At 41.0% G+C, this 14550-nt stretch overlaps 1 protein-coding gene across 1 annotated transcript in view; it reads left to right on the forward strand.

The window, feature by feature from the left end:
• The window catches only part of SLC44A5 (solute carrier family 44 member 5), a 125961-nt gene that overhangs the window by 98247 nt on the left and 13164 nt on the right, over positions 1-14550 (forward strand). Inside the window, exons 10-12 of the mRNA XM_008073782.2 lie at positions 4706-4837; positions 11063-11162; positions 14144-14236. Of these exons, the coding sequence (XP_008071973.1) occupies positions 4706-4837; positions 11063-11162; positions 14144-14236 (325 nt within the window). The remainder of the gene's footprint in view (positions 1-4705; positions 4838-11062; positions 11163-14143; positions 14237-14550) is intronic.

Genomic DNA, 14550 nt, shown 5'->3' on the forward strand with positions numbered 1-14550 from the left:
GAGTGGCTAGCCTGAGCCCGAGGGTTTGAGACCAGCCCAGGCAACTTGGCAAGACCTCGTCTCTACAATAAATCAAAAATTAGCCAGGCGTGGTGGTGTGCACCTGTAGTTCCGGCTACTTGGTAGACTGAGGCGGAAGGATCACCGGAGCCCAGCAGGTCGAGGCTGCGGTGGCTGTGAGCATGCCACGGCATTCCAACCTGGGCGACAGAGTGAGACTCCAGCTCAAACAAACAAAAACAAGATTTAAGTTGAACCACTAACTCAGCACCCCCAAAAGAAATACATGTAAGGTATCATGTGAACAGCAAATGAATTAAAATGTCTCCCAGGAAACAGTATGCCACATATGACAGTTTCCTTTCACTCCTCTAAAAATTTACGAATCCTTGAGAGGTTTCCATGCAAAAGGAATGGTTTTGCCCCCAAAACACCCTAAGAATCGACAACACAGACATCAAAAAAGGAACGACCTCCCACTTCTGTCAGTCAGTGAGGACAAGCTTGACGCGCATTCACATCAGAATGCAGTTCTGGAAGGGGAGCCTAAGTTCTAGCCCAGCTCCTTGACAGGCTACTGGGGACCTGGGGAGTTTGGTTGACGATGACAAGACCCAGTTGGCTTGTCTGTGACATCAGCACGATCATGGCATCTCCAGCTCAGAAGATGACAAGGATTCAGGCTCTAAGATGAGTGCCTGGAACGCAGCAAGCCTTCGATCAGTATGTGTTGCGTTATTGTTATTTCCCCCTCATGACCCTCAGTAAGTCTCTAGTTAATCATGCAGGCCTTCTCTGCTTCTGCTGAACAGCTGCTCTTGAATTTCACCTGGGCTTTGTCCTGAGCGAAGCCAGGTAATAGATGACAGGCGGGGCAGTCTGGTGGAGGAACTCAAGAACTTCCGTCCCCTGCTCCGAAACTCCAGAGAAAGCTTTTCGTCTAAACGTCTTGTTTCTGTGTCCCCTCTTGGGGCTCAAAATAACTCCTGCCCTTTGCCACTGGCGAAAATGGGCATGTGATCCAATGGCTCTTTCATTTTCATCAAGAAGGGAAGAGCAGGGACGTCCACTATTGACATCACTGACTCGTCTTGAGCAGCAAGAAAAATATGAGTTTGGCTATGGTGCAGTTTTGACATCTGCAAAAGAGAACAAGGTGGTCAATATACGGAAACTACAGGTAACACAACCAATTTCAGCTTCCTGTTGACTCCCCAGGCAGTGCTCCTCCAGAAATGAATGGTGTGGCGAGTAAGCTTCAAACTATTTACTGGGGAAGGAAATGTCCAATTAGGCTGGGGAGTGTCAATAAATAAGACGGTGTGTAACTGACTTCTGCTACTGTCTTGGACAACTGACTTTCTCTACCTCATGGGAGACCAATTTTTCCTGCTGATGCTTCCCACTGATGGCAGCCCATTTATGAGGGAAAAAAACCACGTGGATGTGTCCTATTGAGTAGAGAAAAAGCTGGACTGCTGGTGGGCAAGCGTTCATGACAGCAGTGGAACACTTCTCATTGACCAGAGCAAGTTAAGAGGGACACAGGAGAGGCTATCTAACACTGGGGTTACGAACACAGATTTAAAGTAGGAAAAAGGCCCAATGCCAGGCTTGTCACATATTAACTGTATGATCCTCTGCACATGTGGAGTTTCTCTAATTCAGAGTATGCTCAATCACATAACAGGAGTCTGTGAGCATGAAGCAAAATAATGTATATAAAGTCTTGAGAATCTGCTGGTATATACTAAGCATTCAGTAATTAGTATCCGTTACTGTTGCTGTTGTTATTGTACAGGAATATAATTAAAGAAGGAAGATGTGAGGCTCAGGGATCCTAACTTTAAAAATATCTAAGACAGGAGAGAGAAAGAAACTGGAAAAGACTGCCTGGACACGTCAGCCAGTATAAGAGAATTAAGTCGTCTGAAGGGCCATCTTGCTATGAAATAATGGCATATAAGAGTATTGCATTGTGATGTGTTACATTGTTTTATATTATGTAATGCTTTGATAAGCTTTAGGGAAAAAAGGAACTCTCCCCAAAAGAAAAAAAAATAACTCATGAGTTAAAGTTAAAGCGGGCAACCAAGCAGGATCACATGTGAAACACTTGGGTAGCCCATACGTGCTGGAATCAGGAGGCTTAGACCTGAGTCAGCAGCAGAGCAGGGGACCACACTTGGAATTCCTGGAGTAAGTCTGGGATCCTAGAAAATGTCTACGGTGAGCCCAGTTTAGCAACCTCTGGATGCCACAAGAAACAATGTATATCCTATATAGATGAAAGTTTCCACAAATTCAGTTCAGTCAAGTCTGAGATTATTCGACATGCAAGAACAGCAGTCCCATGTGAAAATCAGTGGCAACTATAAACATCAGATTGAAGTCTCCAAGAATTCTGATACAGAAAGTAATAGATAGAGAACATAAAGTAACCATGCATAAGAGGTTTAAAGAACTAAAGATAGAATCACAAAAATAGACATCAACAAACATGTCCAGGCACACATGAAGGTGAACCTTTTCAAAATAAAAAAAAACTTATTAGATTAGAAATTAAATCAATAGGTTAAATAGAAAAATGGCGAATCAATGAACTGAAATGTAAATCTGAATTAACCACCCAAAATATTGCAGAATGTGAGAAGGGGCAACAATATGATTGTGTAGTTAACAGAGAGAGAAGATAGATTGAGAAAGGCCTAATACGTGTCAGCCACATTTGAAAGTTATTGGTGGAGAATTTTCTAGAACTGATGAAAGACATGGATCCGTAGATACAGGATGATCTCCCTAGACCAAGTAAAGGAAGAGAAATCTATGTCTAATCAAACATGCTTTTATTCACTCAATAAATATCAAGTGAATAGCTGCTGTGTACAGGCACTATCTTAGACTCTTGGTGTACAAGAGTAAACAAGTAAAGGTTCTCCTGATGCTTATAGCCTAAGTAAATGATGTATTAGAAGGTGACTGTTGCCATGGAAAAAAGAAGTAGGGATGCCATGGTAGGGTGAGGGGTGAAGATCACAGTATTAATAGAAGAGGACTTGGTGAGATGAGATCTGAGAACACACTTGAATGAGCCAATGGAGTTGGCTAGTGGAGCTGAGGTGAGAGTTGCAGATGTGGAGACAGCCAGAGCGAAGGCCCTCAGGTAAGAAGAAATGGCGGGCAGGGAGTCTGGTGTGAATGTGTGTACTGAGTATGGAGAAAATAAGGGATTAGAACCCAGAGTGTATGAGGGGTCAGAACCTTGCAGCCGACACTTTTACTCTGAGTGAAATGCGGAGGCCTTGCAGGGTTTTGAGCTACAGAGAGAAGTAATAAGATGATTGCTCCAGTCCTTGTGCTGCAAAGACTGTAATGAGGCCAGGGTAGAAGCAGTGAGACCAGTGAGTAGGTTATTGCAATAATTTTTGTGCTGAGTGAGGGAAACCCAGACCAAGGTTGTGGCAATGAAGATGGTCATACATGCTTTTAACGTTTGATCAGCTATATTTCCTGATGGAAACAGAACTTTTGAGAGTCAGGAGAATCAGAAAAAAAAATTATTCCACAAAAATATATGCAGTATAAGAAAGGATAGTGAGTAAAGAAAATACATTAGTGAACATGTAGGTAAAACTAAACAAACTCAGCCTATATACAACAATAATGTCCATTTTATAGATCAAAATGTACATAATTAAATTATTGCACCATAATCAGAGGAGGGTGATTATTGAGTGATCTAAGGTCCTTGTATTTCCTTGTTAAGATATTGACTTTAAACCTGATTATTAAATAAATAGAGCAAAGTTTCAAAGGTAATCTACTATAAAAATATAGAGTAGACAGCTCCAAACCAGTAGGGAAGAATAATGTAATATAAACAAACAAACAAACAAACAAAAATTCATCAATTTTTAAAAGATAAGAATTGGAAGAAAAGAATTATAGGCACAAAGTAGAGCTAGAAAACCCAAAATAAAAAGTAAAGGCAAATAGAAATATATCAATACATTAAGTATAAATGTATTAAACTCACCAGCAGGAATACAGAGATTGTCAAATCAGATTAGAACACACACATACAAATAGGAGCTATATGTTATTTATAAAAGTTATACAACACAAAGGAAATAGAACATTTGAAAGTGAAGGGATAGATAAAAATATACTAGCAGTCATTAACAAAAGAATGCTGCAGAAGCCATAATAATATTAGACAAAATAGATTTTAGAATAAAAAGTATTTTTATGGATAGAAAGCATTCAATTCATTTTTTTTAATGCCAGTTCTAAGTTTGTATGCATCCATTAAAGCAGCTTCAGAATGTATAGAACCACAAAGATAAATAAGCCAACAAATAATAACTTGGTTTTAAGGGAGACTTCAACAGATATTTCTACTGAATAAATATACCATGACATATTTAACCAGTTTCTACTGATGGACTTGAAGGTTGTTTCTAATCAAAAGGTCATTTCACGACAGATGTTGCCTCAGTTATCAAGACATATACTGAAAGCATTTATATCAAGTACAGTAGCACACTGAGACTATTAGATCTAAACAAAGTATCTACTGAGTACCTACATATCTCTATCTTGCCTTTGTAGATATGACCATGTTGATCAGTTTCCTGTAGACATGTATAAGCATATATAGTTTGTATTTTAGAAAATAATATTTTATTTTTCTTTCTTTTTCAAGGAATATGGCACTGTTATCAGCAATACACTGATCTTCAGGAACGCCCAAGTTCTGTATTAAGTATATATGACATCGGAATTCAGACCAATATAAGCATGTACTTTGAGCTGAAGCAAACATGGTTTGCACTCAGTGAGTGGACTTTAAAAACTGGTTTTGTTGTAATTGTCATAATGATGAAGTATCTTATTGTCTAAAGGAATACTTGGATCAGTGTAACCTGCTAAATATATTTATCACTAATGTCATGAAAGGTAATGTGTCTATAATCCTCTAACTACGGTAAATGGAAAAGTCATTAAGACGAATTTACTGTATAACCTCAGAAAACACTACAACGATCTCAAGCCATTTGTCTTTAACTTAAAGTGGTTTGGTTGTTGACATTTATAGAACATTAACCTGATATCTAAGAAAGAGGTTTCCAAAAACCAATTGCTTGATTTTTCAAACTTGTTTTCGAAAAGGAAAATAAGAAACAATAGGACAAACTACTATAGAAATTGTAAGTGACTGAAAATGGACGTCACAGTGTTTATTCAAATTATTGAGTTTGTTAAGGGTTATATTAACAAAATCTTTAAAGCAAGATGATTTTGGTGATGGCTTTAATCTTATGTTCTTAGAATGGGTTCGTTCTAATATTCCTTGCACTTCCCAGATCCATGTTCTTTGAGCAAGATTTTAAAAATAATCTCCAATTGCATGCTGCTTTTAGAGAATCATCTTTATATTGTTGAAGTTGGAGAGCCAGGAGAGACATATTCCAGGAAGCCTGGCAGAGAGCCCAGAAAAAGCCTCAAGGAAGCGTTGCCTTGACGGCATCAAGATTCCAGGCCTGGGCGCCTTTCCCACACATTGGCAAACTTGATTTTGCCACTTCATTCAAGAATCCTCAGGCTCTCAAGGACGAGTTCATGCTATGCCACCATTTTACTTTTTTTTTTACCATTGGGATACTCTCCCAGTGACCAGAATGCAAACATATTTCATTTGGGAAGCTGCTTTCCCAGAACCAAAGCAAAAGCTTTGCCAAAAATCTCCTGATGGGAGTAAGATCACGTGTCAGAAGCTGTTTGGCAAAGGGATTCAGACAACCTGGGTAAGGCTGTCTTTAGGCCGATGCCAACCTTGGTGACCGGCTGCACAGCACAGATGTCACGAGATTCCTTTTGTCCATCAAATTTAGGTTTTCCTCTTTTTACATTTTTTTATTTCTTGAGAGATGGGATCTCGCTCTGTCTCCCAGGTTAAAGTGCAGTGACATGATCATAGCTCACTGCAGCCTAGAATGCCTGGGCTGAAGCGATCCTCCCACCTCAGCCTCCTAAGTAGCTGGGATTGCTGCAGGCATGTGCCACTATGCCCAGCCAATTTTAAACATTTTTTGTAGAGTCAGGGTCTTGCTATGTTTCCCAGGTTGGTCTTGAATTCCTGGCCTCAAGCAACCATTCCTCCTCAACCTCCCAAAGTGCTGGGATTACAAATATTAGCCACCATGCCAGGCTTTCTCTCTCTCTCTCTCTCTCTCTTTTTTCTTTTAAATATATTGCTGGATCAAATGCCAAGTTCTTCCTCTAGGCTGCCCATGTCTAACTATCATACATACTAGTACCCTTCACTTATCTCATTTCTTTGCAAATACGTTGCAGGAGAATTATTTCCTAAAAGCTTTTTCCTTTTAACTACTAAAATCAGGTGTCTTGGGAATTGCATCCTTACCATCTTTCCTGAACGTGAATGATTCCATATCTCCTCAGCAGCCTACCTGCTGTTATCTGTCATTTCTCAAAGTGCCCAATCTCACTCATGTCCTGAACTTGAGTCCTAAGTTTTGCTCTTGGGTAGATCTTAGTTCTGGGTTCTGTAGTCACCCCTGCTGCTCTCCAAGACCCCTCCACAGAAAAATAATGAAGATGATCAGAATCTGCCATTAGAAAAGTAAAGGGATGTACTTTTAGAAAAATTCAAAGCTGTTTAATATGTTTAAGTCTAGCAACGCCATTTGCTCTTCAAATAAGCTTCAGCTTTCGTAACTCGCTTTTCAGACATTGATCGATTCCTTGCTCTGTGCTTGGACGAAATTCTAGGCACCAGAGATAAGAGCATCCGTGTGAAATTACACTCATTACCAGAAACACTGAAAGTCAGCATTATTACAAGTGCAAAAATTGTGATCTTATGAGCCCTAGATTGTGTTAGGAAACGGTTCTAGCTTCATCTCTCCTACTAACTAGTTTTAACACCTGAGTACATCTCTTACCCCCAGGTGCCAGTCTCCTATTCTGCTAGGATAGGGTTACACTAGCTGCCCTGTAGGACATCAAATACATTTCGATGACTTACTGTTATTCAAACATGAGGGGGGAATGTAGTGACTTAACGACAGGAATGCTTTCTGAGAAATGCTTTGCTAGGTGATTTTGCTGTTGTATGAATGTCATAGAGTACACTTACACAAACCTAGATGGTCTAGCCTACTACACATCCGGGCTATGTGGTCTGGCCTGTGGCTCCTAGACTACAAACCTGTACAGCATGTGAAGGTACTGAACACAGTAGACCATTGTAACACAGTGGTATTCGTGTATCTGAGCATGTCTGAACATAGAAAAGGTGCACTAAAAATATGGCATAAAAGAGGTGGCTCTGGGTGGGTCAGTGAGTGATGGTGAGTGAATGTGAAGGCCTAGGACATCGCTGGACACCACCGTAGACTTTAGAAACACTGGACACCTAGGCTATGCTAAAAGTCTTTTTAAAAATTTCTTTCTTCAATATTGACCTTAGCTTACTGTAACATTTTCACCTTATAAACTTTTTCTTTTTCAGAAAACAACTTATGACTCTTTTGTAATAGCACTTAGCTTAAAAGACAAACACATCATACAACTGTACAAAAATATTCTTTCTTCGTATCCTTATTCTAAAAGCTTTTTCCATTTTTAATTTTATTTTTTTACTTTTTAAACTCCTTTGTTAAAACTAAGACACACACACACACACACACACACACACACACACACACACCAACCTAGGCCCCCACAGGGTCAGGACCATCAATATCACTGTCTTCACGTCTGCATCTCATCCCCCTGGAAGGTCTTCAGGGGCCATAACACAGTGGGGCTGTCGGCTCCTGGGATCACAGTGTCTTCTTCTGGAATGTTCCTGAGGGACCTGCCTGAGGCTGTTGTACGGTTAACATTTTTTTAAATAAGTAGGAGTACACGCTAAAATAACAATTAAAAAGCACAGTAAACACATAAGCCAGTAACCTAGTCATGGATTCTCATTCTCAAGTATTATGTGCTGTACATAGTGGCACGTGCTAGACCTCCATGTGATTGGCAGCACAATTGTTCACATCAGCATCACCACAAACAAGTGAGCTGTGCGTCGCACTATGACCTCAATGAGCGACAGGCATTCTTCAGCTCTGTCGTCATCTTATGGGACCCCCGTTGTAAATGCAGTCCGCTGTGGACTGAAACGTCATTATGCAGCAATGACTATTTACATTCAAAAGACAGCTAAATGTGTCTATCAAGGTAGAAGTTTAAACACTTTTTACAATGCAATTTCAGAATATAACATGATTCTGATTTAAAAAAATTTTTTTTCCAAAGCAACAATGATTTTAGCATAATATGACTGTATGCCACAATTTTGGACTCAAATTTGTGTTTTAAGAGAATAAAATGTGCATGAAAACATAAGTATATAGTTGAACTAGAGGATGATGTAGAAATGAGATACATTACTAACATCCTCCCACACCTCTGGGTTAACTGATTTGTGCTTTCTTGGAGATGTTGGCTGATGTGTGAGATGTCAGAATTGTAGTGTATGACAACAGAATGAAAGAATGAGCTCTCCATTACTAGACATCTTCAAGCATGAGCGGAATAACCATCTGGCAAGGGACTCCTTCTCGAGTGGCCATTTAAATTTCCATTAAGTTTCTTTTAAACTTCCAGATTTTGTCGTTAGTACCATATTTTCTTGATTTTAAGAACCATGCTTTTTCACTTTTTAGCATTTCCAAAATCAGGATGCATTGGAAAATTTTTATTTTATTTTATTTTTTATTTATTTATTTATTTATTTTGAGTTGGAGTCTCACTCTGTCGCTCAGACTGGAGCGTAGTGGCCACTCCCGGCCACCGCAGCCTCAACCTGCTGGGCTCCGGCGATCCTTCCGCCTCAGCCTTCCAAGTAGCCGGAATTACAGGCATGTGCTACCACGCCCGGCTGATTTTTTGATTTATTGTAGAGATGAAGTCTCGCCTGCCCAGGCGGGTCTCGAACCCGTGGGCTCAGGCAATCCACTCACCTCAGCCTCCCAAAAGCGCGGGATGACAGGCTGAACCACCGAGCCCGGCTGGAAAATTATGAAATAGACACTCAATAAAGGGTCTCTTTACCTTTTCTAAGCTATGACTTAATTAAAGACATATCTTAGAATTGAGGAAACGTAGCAGTTGATACTATTTGGCTTCAAGTTTAAAAACCTAGCTCAAGCTAGATGAAGAGAAAGGAAAGTTGGGACCGGCTGGGGGCCGAGGAGAGGGAATTTATCGTGCGTCTTGTCAAACCCGAAAAAGCAGAAAAGAACTAGACTTTCAAGTTTACCTGGATCCAAGAGACAAAAAGCCTGAAAGAACCCAGGATTTCCCTTCTGGTTGTCTTTCTTTATACACACACACACTTATTTCTTCCTTTGCGGATCTACTTCACATAAAGATGGTTCTGACACGGTTCATGCAGATTCTATAAACCCTCAGTTCAAGGATTGTATAAACCTCAAGACTAAACTAGATGCCCTTAACTCTGAGATATTTACTGGTAAAGTCGGGTTGGGTTTGCACTTTGATTCCTGCAATGGTGGCCACGGGGAGGGTGGAGTCACAAGATACAAACGAGGCAACCAAGAACCTGCCCTGTCAGTCAGCAAGGACGGTTAAGAGACATTGTGAGCACGATGCACAGCTCAAAGAGTTTCTTTTGTGTATTCTCTCCCTCAATGAACTAAAGGTGAAGACATCTAACATACGAGATCCGACAATTAGGTTTGCGAACTGTCCTAGAAAAAGTGCTACACATCTCATTGCTGAACATCACTACGGTCACCTTCAGAGTCCTCCCCTTGGGAAGCTATGCGCTGATGCCAGTGCCTAGTCCACCCATCAAAGCAATTTTGGAACTCTTTTTCTGGAATGGCCATTAGAACTGTCCTCGTTACTTATCGAGATTTGACAATTAGGTTCATGAACTCATCACTGTGCACTTATGTTGGCGGCACTGTGCAATTAACTTTATTGGAACACCCTTTCTACTCACCTGATATTTTTTCTTTTTTTTTTCTTTGAGTTGGAGTCTCACTCTGTCGCCCAGACTGGAGTGCAGTGGCCGCTCCCGGCCACCGCAGCCTCGCCTGCTGGGCTCCTGCGATCCTTCCGCCTCAGCCTTCCGAGTAGCCAGAATTACAGGTGCGCGCTACCACGACTGGCTGATTTTTTTATTTATTGTAGAGATGAGGTCTTGCTGCCCGGGCGGGTCTTGAACCCGCGGGCTCAGGCAATCCACTCACTTCAGCCTCCCAAAGGCGCGGGATTACAGGCTGAGCCACCGAGCCCGGCTGCTCTTTTTTCTTTACCTGAAGAGAAAGGAAATATTGAAAGGAAGGCATTTGATGACATTCAGGACATTAAAGGTAATACGACCACAGCTCTGATGGTCATTGCAGAAGAAAGAGTCCCAAAATTGCTTTGGCAGGTGGACTAGGCGCTGGCATAGGTGCCGAGCCTCCCAAGGGGAGGATTTTGAAGGTGACCGTGGTGAAATTCAGCAATGAGGTCTATAGCACTTTTTCTAGGATATGTCCGCGAACTTAATTGTCAGACCACGGACCCATCTATGTATGTATATATCTATCTATCCGTCTATGCATTTATGTATCTAGGTATCTGTCTGCCATCTATCTACCTATTTTCTATCTCTCTTAACCGTCGGACCTCTTAGAGCTGCTTGAAGCAGCCCTTCCTTCCTTCCATGCCCGTGGTCTAATTTCCGTAAGCGGTGGAAATGGTTTTTATGATGAAATGAAGCCTGTCTGAGAGGGAGATGCTCAAGGGTTTAATAAAGGTAGTGAAAGGGTTTCACCTGGATTTTTTAGAACTTCTTGGAGGTTTTGAAGATGAATTCCTAAGACTGGCATTTGGAGAGAGAGCGGTTTGAATTTCAAGGCGTCCAAACTGGCGGGGCTCATCGTAAAGCTGTCTTGCCTTTTGCAGAGAAATGTTGTGTCTTGTATCGATGTGCATGTTACAGACGGTTTTTTTTTCCTGTTCCCAGTGATAATACTCTGCATCGTTGAGGTGACAGTCATACTCATGCTGATCTTCCTCAGGAATCAAATCAGCGTCGCCATCATCCTGCTAAAGGAAGGGAGCAAGTAAGACCCTTTTGCGTGCCAAGCCCAGATCAGTGAACCCTCCCTGCCGTGGATGCCCCAGACCGTGTCCCTTAAGGAGACAGGCTAAAGAACTTTTCCTCTCGAGAAGACTTGTTCAAGCTCAGACTCTGCCACTTATGAGCAAGGTCACCACTGGCAGGTCCTCTTGTGTCCCCAGGCCTCAATCGTCTAGGGTACCATGAGACTAAAACCTGCCTAGTCTGTGTGTCAGCATCCTCTGAACACCAAGTGTGTGTTTAAGTGAAAGTGAGAAAGTGCCTTGCAAAGTTTAGCTGTACCGTATTGTATGTTGTTTCCATACTGGTTCCTATGTAAATATTGATGGCTGAGATCCAGTGTAGGACTCGAAATCACTGTCATTCTCTAAAGTCAATTATATGCCATTAGCCCTGTTGGGTGAGTGACAAAATTTTCCCATAGACAGGAAAATTGAGTCTAGCAGCACTAGTATCCATTCTTTATGTCTGAAGACGTACTTTATATCTAAAGCTTATAATTCAGGAGCACTTCATACCCAGCGCTGTTTTTTATTTTTAAAAAGTTGCCCAATAAACACTACATCTTTTTTTTAAATCATGCTGAGAGGTAATAACCCCTATAGTTTTCAAACTATTCCAAGAGGTCACTCGAGACTAATGCTCTGAACTTCTTAATGGTGCCTAGAAGCAACAAAGGAAGCAATATTATAAAGCCAGCAATCCGGGCTCTTGATGGAGAATGATGGAAACTACATTGTTAATGACCAAGAACCCAATGACTCTGAAAAGTCTTTAAGGATTATTTTAACAAAATTACCAGATTATTATTATGATTATAATAGTGCCACCTGAAACCAGTGGTTTGAATAGTTAACAAGCAGTTTGCTCCACTCTCTCCTCTTCCCACAATACCCGAAGCCCTATCATTAGCCACAAAAACTACTGGTTTGCTGGCTTTATTTCTTAAATAGTGTCACATTGTGCAGTTCATTGTAATTTGCTCTACTTGCTCCACCCCTCCATGTGCATGTGTGTGAGTGTGTGTGTGCGCGTGTGCGCGCGCACACACAATAAAGGGCCAGTACAAGTGTGATAGGTTGGCAATTGGCTCAGGAGATGATAAGAACGGAAATAGATAAGTGTGAGAATGCAGAGTAAACCCAAGGACATACAGGTGAAACCCTTTCGCTACCTTTATTAAAACCTCGGACATCTCCCCCTCAGACAGGCTTCATTTTGTCAAAAAAACACACTGTCAATTTTCCTGTCTATTAGAAAATTTTGTCAGTGCTAATGGCACGCAATTGACTTTAGAGGATTATGGTGATTTCGAGTCCTACACTTGATCTCAGCCATCAATATTTACATAGGAGCCAGTATGGAAACAACATACAATGGGGTATAGCTAACCTTTGCAAGGCGCTTTCTCACTTTCACTTAAACGTACACTTGCTGTTCAAAAGATGCCAATACATAGACGTGCTCTAATTCATTTAATGGCTGTATGTGGAGAAAGCAGGAAACAGCATAGCTCAAATAGTGAGGCAAAGAACATACATCCAGAGGAAAGCTGAGTGGATGCATCCGGAGTGACGGGAGTTTCATCTCATTTCTCAGTGGTCCTATCAAGCCGGAGTGGGTTGAATCCAGTGCCATATGCTAAATGATCATTTCAAAGAAGCAGGACAGTACAGCTGGGAGGGTGAACATTTCACAAACCATGACCTGTTAGGAGACACCAAAGACACTATTATCCTGAAGGAAAAAAGTAAGGAGTTACCTGAAGGGTTGTTACATGAAGAAGTTGGTAAAATGCTCACTTCTTCCCCAGAAGGCCATGGATGTAAATGACAAGCAGAACTTTCTAATACTTTGTTAAGGAAATGGAATAAGCTACGTCATGAAAAACCTAGTTCCCGTCGCTCAGCGGGGTCACTGAAGGAAAGTGAGCACATTGTGAAGATAGTATATGAGGGGGACCCCCCAAAACAGAATTTATTTGTAAAGATTGTTTATTCTCACATGTGTAAACTTCAGTCACCTTCAAAGTACTCTCCGTCGGATGCAATATACCTATCGAGACACTCTTTCCACTGCTCAAAACAGTTTTTTAACTCATCCATTTTGATGCCTTTTAGTGCTTCTGTTGTTTTTTGGTTTCACTTCTACACGGGCAAAATGTTTCCCTCTGAGGACTGTTTTCATCCAGGGAAACAAAAAAACAAAACCATCCAGGGAAAACAAAACAAAAACTGATCTCAGGGCGAGATCAGGTGAATAGGGAGGGTGGAGCATGCTGTTTTGGGTCAAAAACTGCTAAATACTCAGCACAGTGTGGGCAGGTGTGCGGTCATGGTGGAAGAGCCATTCACCCATTTTGCCATGACTCAGGACATCTCTCCCACAATGCAGCCTCTTACAAAAACACTAGCTGGTACACTGATGCCCATGGGTTCCTAGAACACTTACTTACCTAGCGGGGGACGTATGTACTACAAGGCATCCCCCCCTCCAAAAAGATAATTCCGTTTTGGGGGGAGACCCTCCCCTGTAGAAGAGATTTCTGAATTCAGTAGGAATTACCACAATTTAACATATGATCACCAAGGTCCTCTCCAATTTTAAAAGTTTAAGAATCTAAACCAAAGAAAGAAATCTCATGGCTATAATGTATCAAATTTTTATGCATCAGACAGAAATAATCAAAGGGAGGAGAATTTCAGGGACTTTGGGCAGGAATGAAACATGAGCATCGAAAAAATATCCCTACTTACTTTTAAAAGCAAATTAATAAATAAAAGCTTAAAACCAACTAAGAATACACCAGATGATTTTTTAAAATGAGTCAATACCTATTACCAGTTTTCTTAGAATTAATTCAGTCTGAGGTTTATGTCTAGTTTTAGCAGATAAAAGTTTAATTGAGAAAATACACACTGATTAAAACATCATTTTGAATTTCTGCTGTCTGTTTTCTTTCAGAGCCATTGGGTACATCCCCAGTACATTGATTTATCCACTTTTAACTTTCATTTTGCTCTCAATCTGCATTTGCTACTGGGCTGTGACAGCTGTGTATCCTTTGGTAATTGGCCTGTTTAAACCTCAGGTTCACGTTACTATTCAGGAACCAGGAGTTTGTGTCCAGTGTTTTCTGTTGCCGAGAAGATGAGAAATGGTCAAAACAAAGCAAAACTTTTTTTTATTTCCCCCCAAAAATTTCAGTCTACTAATTGAACATCCCCTCAAATCGGCCATCGGGCAGATTGGTTTTATTTTGTCCTCTTCTTCTTGAATGCTCACAATGCTTCTTCTTGACAGTGAACCAGGAAAGAGCCTCCATATTCTACTGTTTCTAAAGGACCACTCAGTTGCAGTTGGCCCATGTG

The sequence above is a fragment of the Carlito syrichta genome, unplaced genomic scaffold (assembly GCF_000164805.1).
Source record: "Carlito syrichta isolate Samal-C Ts95f unplaced genomic scaffold, Tarsius_syrichta-2.0.1 Scaffold316145, whole genome shotgun sequence".
Classification (NCBI taxonomy): domain Eukaryota; kingdom Metazoa; phylum Chordata; class Mammalia; order Primates; family Tarsiidae; genus Carlito; species Carlito syrichta.